At 37.1% G+C, this 18974-nt stretch overlaps 3 protein-coding genes across 5 annotated transcripts; all 3 read left to right on the top strand.

The window, feature by feature from the left end:
- The first annotated feature begins 2121 nt into the window (after window positions 1-2121).
- On the top strand, window positions 2122-3661 carry LOC125211038 (probable esterase KAI2). Of its 2 annotated transcripts, none has more exons than XM_048110715.1 (2): window positions 2122-2614; window positions 3010-3661. In XM_048110715.1, the coding sequence occupies exons 1-2, from the start codon at window positions 2244-2246 to the stop codon at window positions 3521-3523; spliced, it is 885 nt and encodes a 294-aa protein (XP_047966672.1). In that variant the 5' UTR covers window positions 2122-2243; the 3' UTR covers window positions 3524-3661. The 2 variants fall into 2 exon arrangements, with proteins under 2 accessions (XP_047966672.1, XP_047966673.1); XM_048110716.1 differs by having other exon boundaries at window positions 2124-2614; window positions 3070-3661.
- Window positions 3662-7777: 4116 nt separating this feature from the next.
- LOC125214514 (casein kinase II subunit alpha-2) lies at window positions 7778-13388 on the top strand. The gene is made up of 10 exons (XM_048115572.1): window positions 7778-8196; window positions 9113-9242; window positions 9771-9965; window positions 10666-10823; window positions 11838-11928; window positions 12016-12081; window positions 12266-12348; window positions 12493-12556; window positions 12683-12751; window positions 13077-13388. The coding sequence occupies exons 1-10, from the start codon at window positions 8111-8113 to the stop codon at window positions 13134-13136; spliced, it is 1002 nt and encodes a 333-aa protein (XP_047971529.1). The 5' UTR covers window positions 7778-8110; the 3' UTR covers window positions 13137-13388.
- A 1112-nt stretch (window positions 13389-14500) lies between these two features.
- On the top strand, window positions 14501-18160 carry LOC125211875. Of its 2 annotated transcripts, none has more exons than XM_048111826.1 (9): window positions 14501-14882; window positions 14987-15131; window positions 15356-15524; window positions 15616-15874; window positions 16011-16099; window positions 16645-16827; window positions 16920-17005; window positions 17146-17230; window positions 17623-18160. In XM_048111826.1, exons 1-9 carry the CDS (start codon window positions 14693-14695, stop codon window positions 17752-17754), a joined length of 1338 nt encoding a protein of 445 aa, XP_047967783.1. In that variant the 5' UTR covers window positions 14501-14692; the 3' UTR covers window positions 17755-18160. The 2 variants fall into 2 exon arrangements, with proteins under 2 accessions (XP_047967783.1, XP_047967782.1); XM_048111825.1 differs by having other exon boundaries at window positions 15616-15886.
- Window positions 18161-18974: the final 814 nt, after the last annotated feature.

The raw sequence follows: 18974 nt of genomic DNA, 5'->3' as shown, positions 1-18974 counted from the left end.
TGGATCTAGACCCACTTTTATTCATTTTTTATTCTCCACTTTTAAAGAAGAGCACAACACCCACATTCATGCTCTTCTGCAAGGATATGCTCAAGGGTCCCATCATTCAATTATTCAAGTTAAATAAAAATATTTCCACAATATTAAAATGCATTAAAAATACCCGTAATACTATTACTACAAGTTAAAAAAATGAAAATTACATAATTAAAATCCTAAAAATTTAAAATTACATAATTAAATTCATAAAATTAAAAACATCTACTACTCGTGGCCGAATTTCGCCCAAATGTGTTTGATTAGGTCTTCTTGTAGCTTAATGTGGGTTCTGGTATCGCGCATTGCGTGTCTTGTTTCGATCCTCTCGCACACCGTCGTATGCACACCTCGGCGTGGGAGAGACCTCGCGGTTGAGCTTCCGGCTTCATCCTCGTCGTAAAAGTTAGCCACACTCGGTCCTTCGTCAGCTATAATCATGTTGTGCAAGATAATACACGTGTACATGATGTCGGCGATATTCTTAACGTACCACAACCCAGACGGGGCCTTCACAATGTTGAATTGGGCTTGAAGGACCCCAAAAGCTCTTTCGACGTCTTTCCGAGCAGACTTTTGACGCTGCGCAAAAAAGAATCTGTCTCGGGTCTTGCGGATTGCTGAACATCTTCACGAAAGTCGACCACCTTGGGTAGATACCATCGGCGAGATAGTAACCCATGTGGTATGCATTTCCATTGACGATGAAGTCGATCGCCGATGCAACACCATTCAAAACATCATCGAAGAGTGGTGAAGAAGAGCACGTTCAAGTCGTTGTTGGATCCGGCAACACCGAAATATGCATGCCAAATGCATAGGCGGTAGTCGGCAACCGCTTCAAGGATAAGCGTTGGGCTGCCGCCTTTGTGGCCGCTTAAGTATTGCCCCCTCCAAGCAGTCGGACAATTCTTCCGCTTCCAATGCATGCAGTCAATGCTGCCAAGCATACCGGGAAAACCGTGGACTGTTTCGTGAAGATGAAGCAACCATTGACAATCTTCAGTGGTGTGTCCGAAGGAATTCCTCACTAAAAGCAGAACGAACGTTGTCGCAAAAGTTTTTGAGGAATATGATTCTAGTTGACTCACCTACATGCAAATACTGGTCGAAGAGGTCAGCCGGTTGCCCAGTAGCAAGTTGTCCGATGGCACAAGTACATTTCTGCAACGCCGAGAGACTTTGTCGACCGGTTGCGTCTCTACGTGATTGAAAGTATTCAACACGAAGGACAATGTGTTGACAATAGGCATAAACAACCGTTTTGACATACTAAAATGGCACCGAAAGTAATCTTCTGAAAACCGCGGCTGGTCGGAAAAATAGTCGGTAACGAGCCTTTCGTTGGCTCCCTCCTGGTCACAAGGGATGTAGCGGCGAATTGATCTAGTTGGTTGAGGAGGAGGGGCAGGGGTATTGGCGGCGACATAGGCGGCACGATATTGTTCATAGTATTCTTGTTCTTCGCGCTACGCTTCCGCAATGATATCGATGAAATCCATTTTTGAATTTTTTAGAGAGGGTTTGAGTGAGAGAAGAAGATGTAGATGAGTTGTATGAAAAAATATGAATGAGAGATAATTTGATGTGAAAAGTGGATGATGAATGTGTGTATTTATAGATGATTTTTGGATTTAAAAAAATTTAAAAAATTTCAAAAAACAGTAATAAACGGCTATATTTTTTGGGAATCCAAAAATATATTTTTTAACTTTTTGGTATTATTTTCAAAAAATTTTTAAGAAAAGGAAAATCCAACGGATAATCCGTTGGCGAATAGAAACGCGCCACGTCGCCTGCTCAATGGCACGGACGTGCTCGATGCATCGAGTAGCGCCGTGCCAGTGGCGGACACAGTAGTGCCGCACCGTCGGCACAGACGGCGTCAGTCCCAGCGAGCACCGCTGTGAATGCTCTAAGCGACATTTTGGTATAACTTTAGATTTTTGCCGGTTCCGGTTTGTTTTGCTAAAAATTAATTATCCTAAGTACCTATATTAAAATTTGAAATCACCACTATTCACTATTGCTAAAAATATCGAAGGAAAAGATTCTGACGGAGCATCATCACTTTTATTAAAGCAAAAGCCACCGCCTTCCCGCTACAGCCAAAACTAGGCCACAAATCCCAAACTCACCATTCCTCCATTTCCCCAAACCGATTCACAAAACAAAATTGAAAAAAAAAAAAATTAAAATCAAAGCAAATGGCGAGCTCGATCGCAGAAGCGCACAACGTCCGCGTGCTAGGCAGCGGCGACACCGTGGTGGTCCTAGGGCACGGGTTCGGAACCGATCAGTCGGTGTGGAAGCACCTGATCCCGCACCTGGTGGACTGCTACAAGGTGATCGTGTACGACCACATGGGCGCCGGCACCACCAATCCCGATTACTTCGACTTCGACCGCTACTCCACCCTTGAAGGCTACGCCTACGACCTCCTCGCCATCTTGGAGGAGTTCGGAGTCCAGAAGTGCATCTACGTCGGCCACTCGCTCTCTTCCATGGCCGGCGCCATCGCTTCCATTTTCCGCCCCGATCTATTTCACAAGCTCATCATGCTCTCCGCCTCCCCAAGGTGTCTCCCAATGTCATTTTAATTACAATTAATTGTTTTTATTTCAAAATTTTATAAGGGGACGAAGGAAGTAGATTTGGATGCTATCACTCATTAGTAGTACTAAATTTTAGTCACTTACTCTTAAGTTAATATCATATGAATATTGATTTGAGACTAAGTTAGTGAAATTCAATATAATTTTTCAACTAGAACGAATCCTACATATACACGATTTGGAATGATTATAGTAGATTATATTCATAGTTATAATTCTTTCAATTTTTTTAATAGTTAGGATATTAGATCCTTTATTTTCTATTTGGTATCTCAATAAATAGAAACTCTCTTATAGTATCTATACTTATTTCTAAAATAAATTCGATACAATTTAGCTCAAGCTTTAATTTTGATAGGTTCTTGAACACGGGGGAAATAAATGCGATACAGTTTAGCTCAAGCTTTAATTTTGATAGGTTCTTGAACACGGGGGACTACTTCGGAGGGTTCGAGCAGGAGGACATCAACGAGCTGTGTGGCGCGATGGAGACGAACTACAAGTCGTGGGTGTCGGGGTTCGCGCCCCTGGTGGTGGGGGGCGACATGGATTCAGTGGCGGTGCAGGAGTTCAGCCGGACGCTGTTCAGCATGCGGCCGGATATAGCGCTGAGCATGTTCAGGATGATATTCACGTTCGACCTGAGGCACTTCCTCGAGCGCGTGACTGTACCGTGCCATATCATCCAAAGCTCCAAGGACTTGGCCGTGCCGGTCGCGGTGGCCGAGTATATCCACCAGAATCTCGGCGGGAAGTCCATCGTCGAGGTGGTCCCTACAGAGGGTCATCTGCCACAGCTCAGCTCGCCGGAGCTCACCATCCCAGTGCTGGTACGCCATATACAGCATGATATTGTAGATGGTGATCATTGATGAGCCGTCGACCGAGAAATAAATGTTCGTGACATTTCATGCTTTGTTTGGTTTATTTTTTCCATTTTGGCCTAATGGTTGGATATTGGATTATCGTGGCAACTTTCGTATGAGGAATGTCAAGGGAACATTTCTCAACTGTTTTGTTTAGTAAGAGTCTTCTTGGTATGATGGAATGGAAGGAGAAGGGAATGGAGATGGTAATGGAATGAGGACGGGAATAGAATGGAATCCTCATTCCATTCTTGTGCTTGGTGAATGTAAGGAATACATGGAATGAAATTGTGTACGTGTGGTGTGTGTGGTGTGTATAGCGTGCGCAGGGTGTGCGCAGGGTGTGCATAGTGTGTAGTGTGTGCAATACATCTTCGTCGGTAAATCTGATATTTTCGTTGAAAAAGATCAGAGAGGGTGAGAGAAACCACGACCATCAATGCAAAAATAGGATCGTGTTTTTCGACCCTCGAAAATGTCAATTTAAAGAAAAAAGGTAATAGCTGCTAAAATCACTACGTTTGAGACTTTTCGGTTTTTCCTATAAACTTCAACAAAAGATTCAATTATCTTACAAACTTTGAGGATATGTGTAATTTTTTCAATCTGACTCGAACTTGTGTTTTTTTGAAGAAATTGATTTTGTGCTTGATCTAAAAACTTACATGGGCCTATAATTAAAGCAAATGGCGCTATTTTTGTATCCGAAAAAGACATCATTTTGTACTTGAAAACGTTTAAATCAAGAATTGAATATTTATAAGATTTTCTTCCTCGATTATCTAGGGTTCGTCGATTATTATTGAAGAATTTTCTCCATACATAGACCTTCGAGATTGGATTTTCTCCATGCATTGACCTTGAAACTTATATAAATCGTTTCTATTCAAGTTTGTACTTGTTATTTGATTTTAACCGATGTGTATTTGATTTCCCACCATATATGTCGACATCTACATAACATGTGTATATAATGTGGGAATGTTTTCGCTGTCTCATAATCCTAGTTGAAGAACCAGTGTATGTCACAGGTCTAGATGAATCATTTTCAAAAGGGTCTCTTTTCCTAATCTTCTTTGGTCCAACACACATTTTCTTTACTAGAGATGGTTGGTATACCGAAGTGTAAGAATATTCATACCCGTTATCATACCGAAATTTTACCGTACGATATCATACCATACCGAAAGTTACGATATGCTGAAAATTTGATATTTTTTCAATACGATAAGTGCGTAATAATAGTATTTCAGTATTTTTACCTACCCCTAGTCTCACAATTAGGAATATCAATGTAGCCCGTGGGCAGGCTCGAATAACCCGTCAAATTTGTAGGGTTCTAGCCCGATAAAATTAAAACCCAATTAGCCCGCACCTGATTAACCTGCGCCTCGTTAGGGCCAGACCCGAAAACCCGATGGGCTAGCCCGAAAACTCGATAAAGTTTATATTATTCTATTTTTTTACTTCTAATTCAACACTTCATTGATTAATTTTAGAGTAAAAATAACTAAAAAAATACCTTTCAATTTTGTATCAAATATAAAAATTATATATTAAATTTTTAATAATATAATAATTAATAAATAATTAAAAACTTCAAATTCACTTTAAAAAATATTTAAATTCCTAAAACATGCATTAAAATTTCACGAAATATCTCAAAAATTAGTATTTGATCATGTTTATGATTGAGTTTGAGCATATATCTCAAATTTATAATAATTAAATATTTTACATTTTATGAATATAACTAATTTTCATCACTATTTATTTGATTGATCGCATGTTAATCTTATCGGTAGTAACCCGATTAACCCGTTGGGCTAGCCCGAAACCCGAGCTTTTAGGGTTAGGGTTGAACTTTTATAACCCGAAAAAAATCACAACTCAATTAGCCCACTCCGATTAACCCGCAACCCGAGTAGGGCCAGCCCGAAACCCGATGGGCCGGCCCGATTGACATCTCTACTCACAATGTCCACCCCTCATAATTCAAGGCCTCGAGCTTTTTCCTAATCTTCGGACACAACTTGTCTGTATAAGAACTAATTTCGTCTAACTTAGTCTAATCTAATTGTTATGACAAATAGGGAAATTGTGTAATCGATAAACAAAAGAACGTAAATAAGCACAGAATTTACGTGGTTCACCAGCGATGTGTTGGCTACATCCACGAGCAAGAACGGAAAACAAATTGTATTATGACTGCGGTTACAGATACAAAGTTATTGTGTTCTACTTCTATATAAATAGGTACAAGAGACGAACTAGGCCTAATACAACAATTAAGGCTCAAAACTGAAACATTTCATAGTGTCGGGCCGGGGACGTCTCCAAACCTCGGACCTTCAAGCAAGACCTCCGTTTGGCTAGCGACAAACAGTAATGATTCAAGATATCCTAATACTAATTTCATTCTATCAAAGAGATTCTCATGTCCTTTAAGTATATCAATCAAATTTAACTCTAGAATTAACTATATAATCATTGAAGCTTTCACAAACATTATTTAAAATAATCAGAGCATTGCACAAGTACTATTAGGTCTTACAAAATCTAGTTTGATTCTTATCCATTATGTCGACAAACGCTACGTCATTTTCCTTCTCCATTTCCATGCATGCCATGTTGCAATTCTATTCGTTTACATATGTGCTCCTAACCAGCATAATAGACTATTCAAGACAGATCCTTTGTGGCTCTTCTTCCATTTTGCATAAATGCCCATTGCACAATTTCTATGCTAGGTGGGGCCAATGCTTCAATTTTCTCAAGACCCTACAAAAATCAAGTGTCAAAAACAAGAAAAATATTTATAACTTTCACATTAGTGTTAAATAAAAAAGTATATCTTCTATTGATCACTAATAGAAATTATGCCAACTTCTTCACTAAAACCGAATTCTACTGCCAAAATGTTGATGAACCAATTCCAACATCTCGTATTTTAAACTTCAATCATTGCCCAAGCTATAGGGAATATCTGGCTGTTCCCATTTTTCTTCAAGAAGACATCATCCAAGCTAATGATCCTTCTACAAAAAATATGGAACTCGTTTCTCAAAATCACTAAATCACATGTACATATACTTGAACAAAAATCCCAATCATCAACTTAAGAAGGCATTTCCTAATCTTAGTTTAATAATCTTATACAGAACTCCTTAACAACTCAATTGCCTTATGCTTTGCATCATACAATTTCATTTTATAGCATCATGTGCATACCATCAGCTTAAAGTCCCTGCCTAGTTCTTTCATATTAAGATTTGGTCCAACTCTTGAAAATCAAACAAATCCGGTTAAAAAATTACCTTAATTATTGTATTTCCTACATACTTTTCAAACTTATCATCAAGAATCATAGTCTCATGCCATAGTGATATCGGATTCTGAACTTTGTTTCTCTATTTAAAAAGTCAAGAACTGCGAATTAAAATAAACTGGAACAAAATCCTAGTTTCGATCAAATTAAATAGTCAAAACACAATGAGGATATCATACCACTATTTTTCTCTGGATTGGTGTTCGTCCCCATATTGTGGACCACCAAAAGACATAGCTTCCTGACACAACGAATGGAGACCACCAACCACTCAGAATGATGCAAATAATCTGGGATCACGTGGGAATCCGCCTACTGCCAACAACTGCAGGACCACCACCAACTTTATCCACTCGGTCGGGATTCAAGTAACGAGTGAGAAATTTGTCAAAGGTTTGCAGGATTTCTGAAATTTGGGAGGTTTTGGTATCTCAAGTGTGAAGAATTTGTTTCCCGTAATGTTCTAGTGTGGAGTCTTCGACCGACTGATACCGTAATAGTCCACGTAAAATTAAATTCACACGTAATGGGCAACATATAGTCCAAAACAACTATTTGTAGTATAATTAAATATTTTAAAGTTTAGAAAAGCAAAAAATTATTCTAAAGAAACTAATTGTCCAAATTGAAAAAAGTCAACTAATTGACAAATAAAGCTCTTTTAGTATGTACGCATTGTGTAAATTGGGATAAATCGTACTCCCTCCGTCCCATTTAAAATGAAACATTTGGGAATCGGCACAAGATTTTATGTAGTGTTTTTTTGTGAGTTGATGAGGAGAGAGTAAAGTAAAAGAGATGAAAAAGTAGAGATAGAGTTGTTTCCATTTTAGGAAACATTTCATTAATGAAACAAACAAAAAAGGAAAATGTTTCATTTTTAATGGGATAGAGGGAGTACTAATCAAACCATAATTTCCTTGTATCTTTTATCACTCATCCACACCTCCAAACAAAATCGATACTGCAATTCCTTTATTCCCCTCAGATCGAATCGAATTTCTGTGATTTCATGCAATTTATCTGCTCTAATCCACACTGAATTAACAGTTGCTAATCATCGTTCCCGATCGTTGCTCAGAAAAAAAACGAGCAATTGCAATTGATCGACGCTGCTGGCGCACCTCTCTGCCCTATTGCTCCAAATCTCGCTATTTTGCGCCCTCGTCGCGCAGCTCCACAATCAACCGTCCGCTTCGGCCTTTTCCTTTGCTGCTGTAAGTAAGGCCAACGACGCCTTCTCGTCGGAGATCTGCGCCACTGTGATGTCGAAAGCGCGGGTATACGCGGACATTAACGTGCTGCGTCCCAGAGAATACTGGGATTACGAGAATCTCACTGTTCAGTGGGGGTAAGTAGTTAATTACAATTATTTCCACCTAATTTTATAGTTATACAGCGGTAATTTTGTGCCAATGGGGATGATTCGTGATAAATGTTCAACTGTAAGGATTTTGAGCTAGAGTTGTTAATGGGAAGATTTTGAGCAAATTAATATGTCTGGTAAATGCATTTTAAATTCTTTTATTTCATTCAATTTGAATATATTTGTGTTTGCTCCGTGGTGAATTCTTTGCCTAATATATATTCTAAGTTGAACACGAAAGAAGACTGTGGCTTTCGGGGCACTTATCGAGTAAGTGCTTGTGTGCTTAAAATCTCCTGAGTATTGGATAACCAAGTAATGATATATAACTCAGCTGTGAAGGTAATTTAATCAATATATGAGACCTTGGAAAGAATTTGAAGATAATCTTTTTCTAGATTTACACACACTCACCCAAATGACTCGAAAGCTGGCTTATTAATTGAGTTGGGCTTCGTTGTCAGTTTTGGAGAGCATTCGTTTTTTAGATCCACATGCACTCACCGAAATGACTCAAAGGCATCTTATCAGTTGAGTTGCACTTGTTTCTTAGTTATGAGATCATTCTTGAAAAAGAAAATGGTGCCCTGCAATATCGAGATTGTATAGGAATGCATCTCTTACTCTTCATCTTGCAATTTCCCAATTCTTATTCTGATAAGGTGTTATGATTCAACATAGATTATTTGTGTATTACTACATGGAAAAAGAAGAACGAATGTTTAATCCATTTGGGGGTGAAAACAATCAACAACCTGTTCTTATCTACGCCTGAAGAATTAGGGGCCAATGTGGCTCTATAGAAGTTTCATATTTTTATTTTTGAAAGAAATATCTTATCGAACACTAGGGCCTTGAGCACTTATTAATATGTTTTAACTTGTTTCCTATATGCTTCCAGAGACCAGGATGATTACGAGGTTGTTCGTAAAGTCGGTAGGGGAAAATACAGTGAAGTTTTTGAAGGCATAAATGTAAATAGCAATGAAAGGTGCATAATCAAGATTCTGAAGCCTGTTAAGAAGAAAAAGGTTTGTTTTTATCCTCTTAATGGGGGCCAGTGATTAATTCACATATTCTCAATGTGCTTATGCTCTTTGGAGATTTGACCTATCCTGACACGTGACTTTTGATGGTGGATTTTATATCCATCTCCAATTGTTTGATCGAAATTATCTTTAAACTGAATGAAATTGAATCTTCCTCATGTAAAAAAAGATTGCTGTACTTGGATAGTACTACTTGTGCACAGTTTCAAGTTTTTGTCTTACATACTCGTTAAGTATTTGTTTGAGCTGTAAACGGAAACTGCATGAAAAAGTATGCTTTTCTACATTGCTGAAAGTATCCATTTATAGCTTCTTTTATAACTTTTTTCTTCTACAATCTCATTTCATTTTTTTTTTCTTCATTGTCATTTCTGATGTTCTTGGTTATCTATCAAAGTGTTCTTCTTCGATGAGAAATATAAAAAATTTCATGTAACTGGACCAATTACATATTTATGTCCCGTGATTCAATGTTGTGTCTATAATGTTTTCTTGTAAACTTCTGTGCAGATAAAAAGAGAGATCAAAATTCTGCAGAACCTATGTGGGGGACCCAATGTTGTCAAACTCCTTGACATTGTTAGAGATCAGCACTCTAAAACTCCTAGCTTGATATTTGAATTTGTTAATAGTACAGATTTCAAAGTTCTGTACCCCACATTAACCGATTATGACATACGCTACTACATATATGAGCTTCTCAAGGTGAGGATATGCTTCAATGTCATATTAATGAAAATTCAATTTCCTACGAAATCTTGTATTTCATACTTTTGACCTTTCAGTTAGTGGCTACATATTTTCATGAAAATATGCTTATAAACTTCTTATGTTAAGAAAGATTATATATTGTTTAGGATGTACCTTAGAAACCCCCACCATCGGTTGGCTTTATTTATCATATATGGAGGGTGCTTGTGCATGTGCTACAGGCTAGGTGGCTTTGCACTGACTGATTTTTTTCAAATGTATTATAATTTTTATATGAGGGATTTATCTTGTAGTATATCAATTTATATACCATCTCCACCACATGACCTTCACTTTCTCCATTTACAGTGCAATTACTCCTAAGTGTATCACTTTGGGTTCGGCATGGGTTTTAATAAATGTATGGTAAAACTAAGTGTGTTTAGTGGAGAAAGGGGCCACCATATGTTAGTGGGGGGAGGAACCAAAAAGGAAAGTGATATCAGATATATTAATCATTACTTGTACTAACACTGCCCTTGATGTGAGATTCTTTCTTCACTCACCAATGCACTATTTTATTACAGCCCTCGATAACTTAGCCCTAAATTAGTAAACTACAGAAATACTAAAGATAACTATAACTAAATAGTGGTCTCTATCACTTGTCTTGTTTGATAGTATTTCAATCCTATTGTCATTGATTACTTTGTAGGCACTGGATTACTCTCACTCTCAGGGAATAATGCACAGAGATGTTAAGCCTCATAATGTGATGATAGACCATGAATTGCGAAAGCTTCGCTTGATTGACTGGGGTCTTGCAGAATTTTACCATCCTGGCAAGGAGTATAATGTCCGTGTTGCTTCAAGGTACATTGTGGCTATTTTCTTAGGGTAATTGGTAGTGATTTTTTCCTTTATATATTTTCTTCTCCTTCTTCATGTTTCTTAACTAGATTTGTTGAGTTACTATTTTCATGTTTCCTTTTGATTATCCTTAGTATGATATTTTTCATTTGATGCTCTGACTTCTCATTTCCAGAGACGACTCATGCCATTAGGATACAGATGGATACAATATCCTTCCTGAATTTTCTTCCTTACAGGTTGTTCCAGTTGGATTTGCGTTTGTGAAGAAAAAACATAGGAAATTAGGAATTGGAGACCATAAGTAGAACTAACTAGCTCATTTATAGTTAGGGTTATGGTAAAAATTTGTTTTTTCGTAAAATTACGAATCCTGTAGTTAACCTATAGAGTATAGAGTAAATGCACTTGACATATAAGGTAACTGCACTTTCATGGTCTTGTAATTGTGCCCTGTATGATTCGAATTTCAAACCCAGGATCATGAAAGTGCATGTACTTTATAGGTTAAGTACCGTTACTTCATATATTTAGTGCATATACAAATTTATATTTGTATATGTTGGATGACATCACATGCTTATTTTCATTTTTACTCACTTTCAGTCGTATCATACCTATAATAACTTTAGGGTCATGAATACTTATTTCGACCGGATACCCTACCTGCCTAGCTGGCCCTACCTTTGATTTACTTTCTACGGAAACCAATATAAATGACTTAATCTCTGTATTCTATATTGGATTAAATTAATTTTTGTATGTTGTTAGCATAGAACCGTGCAGGCATGCGTTTCCCGTTTATTTTATTGGATTTTGGTGGATCCAATCTCCAATTGGGTGTTACTTGCTACTCAGTTAGCATATCAGAGTATGGATTATCGGAAGGATTACGTTCTTCATTTCAGTTTTGCTTGTTAATAGTAGTAGATTTCGGAGGTTGTATTTGTTTGGAATGTAACTCAGAAACTGTTAGCTGGTTGATATGATTATGTTAAATCTCTTCTATTGATTCAGATACTTCAAGGGTCCAGAACTTCTCGTTGACTTGCAAGACTATGACTATTCCTTGGATATGTGGAGCCTGGGTTGCATGTTTGCCGGGATGGTTAGATAATTGAATGGGTCACTTTATCAGTTCCATCGATGTTTGTTCCTTATTTGTCCTTATCTTTTTTTCATGTTGATTATGTAGATTTTTCGGAAAGAACCTTTTTTCTATGGACATGATAACCAGGATCAACTTGTAAAAATCGCTAAGGTAAATACGTTGGCTTGCCCATTGAGAGTATTTGAGACATTGTATGTAATTCAACTCCCATATATTTAAACACTCATGGGTTGTACTAATAGAGACACAAAGTAATATAGTGGCGCAGCTGACAATCTCTTAAAGTTTGTGGATCTCCTATGTAACTCATCTGATTTGAGATTTTCTCCTCCAGGTCCTTGGGACTGATGAGTTAAATGCGTATCTACACAAATACCGGTTGGAGCTTGATCCTCAACTAGAAGCTCTTGTTGGAAGGTATGCTATTTGCTAAGAGTTACAAAATGAATCCAAATTAAACTTTTAACTCATCCTATGTGTAGTAAAATATTTTAGATGAAAGCTGGTCTTTGGCTGTGACTTAACTAGATGCTTTCCATTTAACTACTTTCAATTTCTCAGGCATAGCAGGAAACCATGGTCGAAGTTTGTTAATTCAGATAATCAGCATCTTGTGTCACCAGAGGTCATGCTTTGTTCTTTCATTCCTTCTTCAACCTTTTAAATTCTAAGCAAAATTACTTACACAAATGAAATTCATAAATCAATTTCCTCTTTTTCCAAATTTAGAAATTTTGTCTTACTCTGACAGGCCATCGATTTCCTCGATAAACTCCTGCGATATGATCATCAAGATAGGCTCACAGCAAGAGAAGCTATGGTATTTCTTCACTGCTTTGCTAACTTATAGTACTCATCGACTGAGCTACTCTGCCCCCTGCATTTTGAAAATTTCTATTGCATTTTTGTTGCAGAAAACAAAAATTTGGGCATACTTTGTATATTTACATGCAATTAATTTTTTTTAAAATCCGACTTTTTGACCTTTTTAAAAAAACTGAAAATGTGAGTTTAACTTATGTTTTGATATCAAGATAAACTTTGTTTGATGAAGCTATGAAATGGCTTTTAACCTATCTTGATGTCTTTTTGTTGGTATGTTCTTTTTCAAACTCTAATCTTGTGCTCGACTAATCTTATTGTAGGCTCATCCGTATTTCTCGCAAGTAAGGGCTGCAGAGAATAGCAGGAGCCGAACTCAATAGCTCAACCTCCTTGCTCGCAAAACACAGCATAGCTTTGTGGTAATGTAACAAATGCAGCCGTTGATACCCTTGTGATCTTATATTTTGATCATTTGTCAGTTACAAGAATTGTTTTATAACTAGCTATCATAACATAACCCTCGTATATGTTGGAGTTTTCCAGTTTCTGTGTATTAAGAGTATATTTTTGCAATATTACTTTATGTATCCATTAATTATGAGTGGATGATTCCCTTTGATTGTTTTGCTTTACTTTTGAGTGAAACCTCTCCCCAACCCATGTAGCCTGTGGCATGGATTAACTTTTTTTAAATAGCATCAATAATGGTTTTTCATCTATTTCGATGATAATTCGAACCATCAACTTATTTGTTGGATGTAAAACGTCAAATTGCAATGGAAGCCAATCAAATCTTGACCACTAAAGTAATATGTGTGCTCGTTGTAAACTTTAAGCTCAATTTATATTGGTGCGACAATGGATATTACCCTGTAGACGCAATCTATCCTAGGTGGTCGATTTTTGTCAAGACCTTTTCGTGTCCAACAAATCGAAAAGGGTTTGTTTCGTCGCGGAAGCATGATTTAGCTAAAAAAGATGTTTTATCGTACTCCAAACATGGTTCGCAATCGTTCAAGGATGTGTTAGCCGATACCATATATGTATACGCCATACGGCTTAATATGATTATTGAGGATGAAGGAGCCAAGCATAGTTGGGTGGATGTAGACATGACCAACTCCTCACCCGCAAGCAACCCCCAAATCAAGGTGCACCCAAGAATTTCTGAACTTATATACATCGCCGGAATCAACACACGATAACTCCAATATAATGATTGAAAAAACATAAGCACATTTTGGTCCACGGATTATAACATATTTTTTATTTAAATCTAGATTTTATTTATTTTATATATTTCAATAAATTTAGTTATTTTTTAAAATTTAATTATATAAATTTTATATACTCCCTCCGTCCCAGATTTGTAGTAATATTTTGCCATAAAAGTCCGTCCCACATTTGGAGTAACATTTAGAATTTACCATATTTGCACATAAAATTTTACCCCATTATTCACTAAAATTACACCCAAATGTCATTATCTATATTAAAATAAATCAAAACAAAAACAAAAAACCAAAAAGTCAAAGAGGGACCCACTTTCAACCAACTCACTTTATTTATTACACACTTCATCATCTCACTCCACCTCTCACTTCATTAATTACACACTCCACCAATTCCTTAAAACATGTGTCATAACTAAATGTTACTACAAGTGTGGGACGGGGGGAGTATTTCAGTAAATTAGTAGTAATTTTTATTAACAGGGATTCAACAACTTTCACCAGAAGGAACCAACCATTTTACTAAGTCTCGTGCTCAGTTTATGCTCTGTCAATTTGATTTGGACGCAGAATTTAGTTCAATCCGGCCACAACTCTTTCCCGGCTGATAATACTCTCTTCTGATTTCACCACGATTTTCGACTGGATTTACCGTTTATTGTGAGCTCACCAATCAACATTCATGCGACAATCCGTGTAAAAAAATGGGGGTTGTGATTGAATCTGATATATGGGAACCAAACAAATCAATTTATATACTCTTATTCATCTTCTCTGTGGTTTCAATCTTCTGCTTGCCCGCCAAATCGAGTGCAAATGTGCTCGATCACGCGTCTTCCGCTTCTCTTCTCCGCTTCCAGCGCAAATTTCTCCTCCTCTTCGCTATTTCCTCAGGTCACTGCAATTTTGTGTTTTTGTAATGTAGGTTTATTTCCTGCTAAATTAACTTCTACTTTGTTTCCCCCTTTGGCTGACAAAATTTATTTGTGTGTCGACAGTGATGGAGGGTTTATGGGCTGCGTTTGGAGAATACGAGTTGGCGTTTTATGGATTCAGTAAAGATCAATTGCTGAATGTTATTTCCGTTGGATTTGCGGTCTCTCTGTTTATCGGGAGTTTCATCGGAGTGCTATCTGATTTATTGTAAGTATGGTCACTCAATAGTTATGCCAAGATGTGGCCTTTCTTTGTGTGTGTTTGGATGGTAATGTGTTGCTCAATTTTGCAGGAAATGAAATCTAAATTAGTCTTTTTTGTAGTTGTACATCTGGAAACTACCTTATAAGTATGGATATTTTGAACATTGTGACAATTTTGCGAATGCTTTGAGTAATTACTCACCTTCTATAAAAATCTTGTCTGCGCAGAGGTTACAAGAAGCTGTGCTTGTTGTTTTTCTTGCTACACCTTTTGGTGAGTTTATGGAAGCTAGTCTTTGGAACTTCTACTTTTTGGTTAACAAGCATCTTTCTTTCACTGGCATCATCGATATTTTCCTTCGGGTTCGAGGCATGGATGGTTGTTGAGCAGGACAAGGTTGGTCTAGGATTTTTTTTAAGGCTATCATTTATTTATGTTAATTCTTTTTATATTTTGCTATGATGGTGATAGTACTTATGTTTTGCAGCTTGGGCAGAGGCAAGAGGTACTGAATGACATGTTTTGGCTGATGACTTTCTTGGAGTCTGCATCTTTTATCGGAAGCCAGGCACTTGCAAATTATCTTATTGATGATAATGTGATCAGAAATATTAAATCTTTGTGGATTGGAGCTGCAGTTTTGGCTGTTCTTGCTGTTGGTCTTGTCACTCGAGGCTGGCAAGAAGCTCCTCAAACAACGATTTTGAAGGATTATCGTGTTTCGTTTCACAAACATGTTATTTGTGGTATATCAAAATGCATGTTCTTTCCTTCATGGCATATGTTTGGGTTTGCAACCTTAAGGAATTATAAGAGGAACTTCTGTTATTGGCATTTGGCTCAAAATCCTCTAGTGAGTAACAATGCATTCTCATTTTGCAGATAAAAGGATATGGCTCTTGTCGTGGGCACAGTCTAGCGTGTATTTTTCTGTTGCAGCATTTTGGATTCTTTGGGCCCCATCTATAGTGGTATGATTATGAAGGCATCAGTTTGTCCCCTACACTTTTATTATAGCCTGTGATGTCACAGTTATGCAAGGTGCAATTTGTGGGTTTGCTAATTTGGTGCACATTTTTTATTCCTTTTATAATTCTATGGATTTGGAGTCATAGAAAAATAGATGGTACTGATAGTGTTCAGTATCTTGAAAAAATTGTGAAACTTGCGAGGTCATTTGACTTTTATGATAAAGAATTTATCTGCAGCGCATAGATACTGGATTTTCTAGATCATCCATATGTTTCTTTTTGTCATGATCTAGCCATATGTTCTTCTATGTATATTAATGTATATGTGTGTGTGTGTGTGTCTTATAATGCTCGCACATGCATAGAGAGTTGACACTTGCTAGAATTTCTTTTCAACAATTAAGTTGTATTTTTGGTTCAACCTAAATATTAACTATGGTGTATTTGCTTGAAAACTTTCTTTTGATTGCTATTGTTTCTTATTATACTCCTATTAACTATGTAAAAAGATCTTAAAAATTTGTTTGACCAGTATTATGCTACAGGCTGATGGAAGGGAGGTGTCTTTGGGATTGATATATCCTTGTTTGCTTGGTTCGAAGATGCTTGGTAGCACTGGATTCCCATGGTTCTTCCACATGCCATTAGTGCTTCGGACAGAGGAATACCTAATGTATGCATTCACCATAATGGGCATTGCTTTGTCTATTGTGGCCTATGATTATCAGGTGAGCTAACTTCATACTCATTCTTACAGCTAACTATGTTGTGTTTAATCTTCTTGTTGTAGTATTTTGGTTTAAGGTTTTCCTTATTTCAGGAAATAGGACTTCTGGTAACATTATTCTGCTTATTTCAAACTTGCCTGGGCATGGTTTTGCCATTTCTTGCCAGACTGAGAACAACGTAAGCTATCATTACTTTCTACTTATTTATGAACCCTATGTTGACATTCAGTGATGAATTATTTTATCGCCTGATGTTTGATCTCGAGTGATGAACACAAGTGTTGTTTGCAATCTTATCCTTCTAACTACCCCCTGCAGGTATCTGCCAAATGAAATTCGTGGTGGAATGATGAGCTTATCTCTCATGCCTGCAAATGCAGCAATCTTGTTTCTTCTGGTCCTGGTATATTCTACTTCCACATCACATATTTGTAAACATAATTATAATAGAATCAATGGGTTTAGATGTTTTTACTATGGAAAGGCTACTTTGTTCACTATAACCTGTCTCTTTGGGTACAAAATTGCATTAACAAAATTGTTTCCGAAAGAATTCTAAAGATGACTTGAAATTGATAAAAGTTAATGAAATTTCCTGTCATGTGTATCTTCCTTGGGACTTAGGAGGGCATATTATACATTTACATATTTTCATGCACATGTGAAATTTTGGGGTTTTCGATTGCCTTTTTTGCAGTCTGAACTAAATCGCATAGCTTCCTTCCTTTTGTACTTCCTTTTATTGATCTATTTTTTCCTTGACATGGATTTGTTGCTACCGTGTTGGCATTGCAGAGAGGTCATCACTACATTGCAAATTCAACTATTACCTCTGTTGCTGCCCTTGGACTATTCTCGGCTGCTGGCTGCATGTATTCGTTAAGAAAATGGGGAAAACAACTCCAGCCGAGTAGACGCAACTTGTGATCCAAACCCATTCCTCGAAAGTTCATTCAACCATCAATCCTCTGAAGTTGAAGGCTTGCATCTTCTTGTACGATCAAATATCTGACTGGCGAGAGATGGGTGGTGCTATATGTCGATAACTGCATGAAGCATGTTTTTGCCAGCCAGCCAATGTAGAGTGACGGAAGAGGGGGATGAATGCTGCAAACGATCTTTAATGGCTTACGGGTTTGGTAGTTTCAAGAAGAGGTAGTGTTAGATGCAGTCATCAGTTGCATACATGGTAGCCCATTGCGTTGATGCTCCGGACTGCGACTTGCTGAGCCGGGGCCGTCCTGAACATTACCACCTGTAGTCATTTGTGCAAAATATGTGAGCAGACAGCTATCGGTAGTTTAACAAAAAGATCAAATTTTGTGTGTGTTTACTTTTAATAATGTTTTTTGTTCTCCTGAAATAGCAAACTGAAAACATAATAGAAATTCACACAAAATAATTTCTTGCTAAAAGTTGGGAAAACCCACTCTCAAAACGTAACGGACTAAACAAAAAATGATTTACAGCACAAATATTATTTTTAAATGAATTGGTCTACGCATTAATTTGTCGGTGTAAATGCCAACAAAACAAAATACTCCTATAAAAAATTAATAAAACAAAGGCTCGTGCACACAATAGAAAACAGCAATTGGTGGCTAAAACCAAATTTAGGGTGAAATATGGTTTTTCATGAACTTTAAAATTGGTGATTAAAATTGTGAACTTGTCATATTGTAGTAATTTTTCAATGCTGAAACAAAAATTCGTTGTTAAATTTTAAAATTCTTGAGGAAAAAAAAACAAATTTAGCTTGCAATAAGGACCAACCGCGCTAAATTATTTAAATGTTATTTAAATTTGCATCTCGAAATAGGCTTTAAATAATACCAATACAATATTTCATTTTATCTATAGGGATGTCGAATTAACTGTAACCGGACTTGATCATCGGTTACGCTTCTCAAGCCGGACCATGTAACCGTCTTATTCGGTTACATAGTCCGGGTCCGAATCCAACATTTTTTTACCACGAAAACGCCAAAAGTGGAAGTAAAGGTTATTTCTTGGGTAATCTAATTACTGGAATAAGATAAAATGACCTTAAATCCCCATGAAAGGCCAGATGTCTCTACACGTGTATATGCCCATTCGTGGCCAAGAAAAGTGAAGCACGCTTTTTACGAAAGCATTGTTTGGTTAAA

This window comes from Salvia hispanica, chromosome 3 (assembly GCF_023119035.1).
Source record: "Salvia hispanica cultivar TCC Black 2014 chromosome 3, UniMelb_Shisp_WGS_1.0, whole genome shotgun sequence".
Classification (NCBI taxonomy): domain Eukaryota; kingdom Viridiplantae; phylum Streptophyta; class Magnoliopsida; order Lamiales; family Lamiaceae; genus Salvia; species Salvia hispanica.
This window is presented reverse-complemented; position numbering and strand designations above follow the sequence as displayed.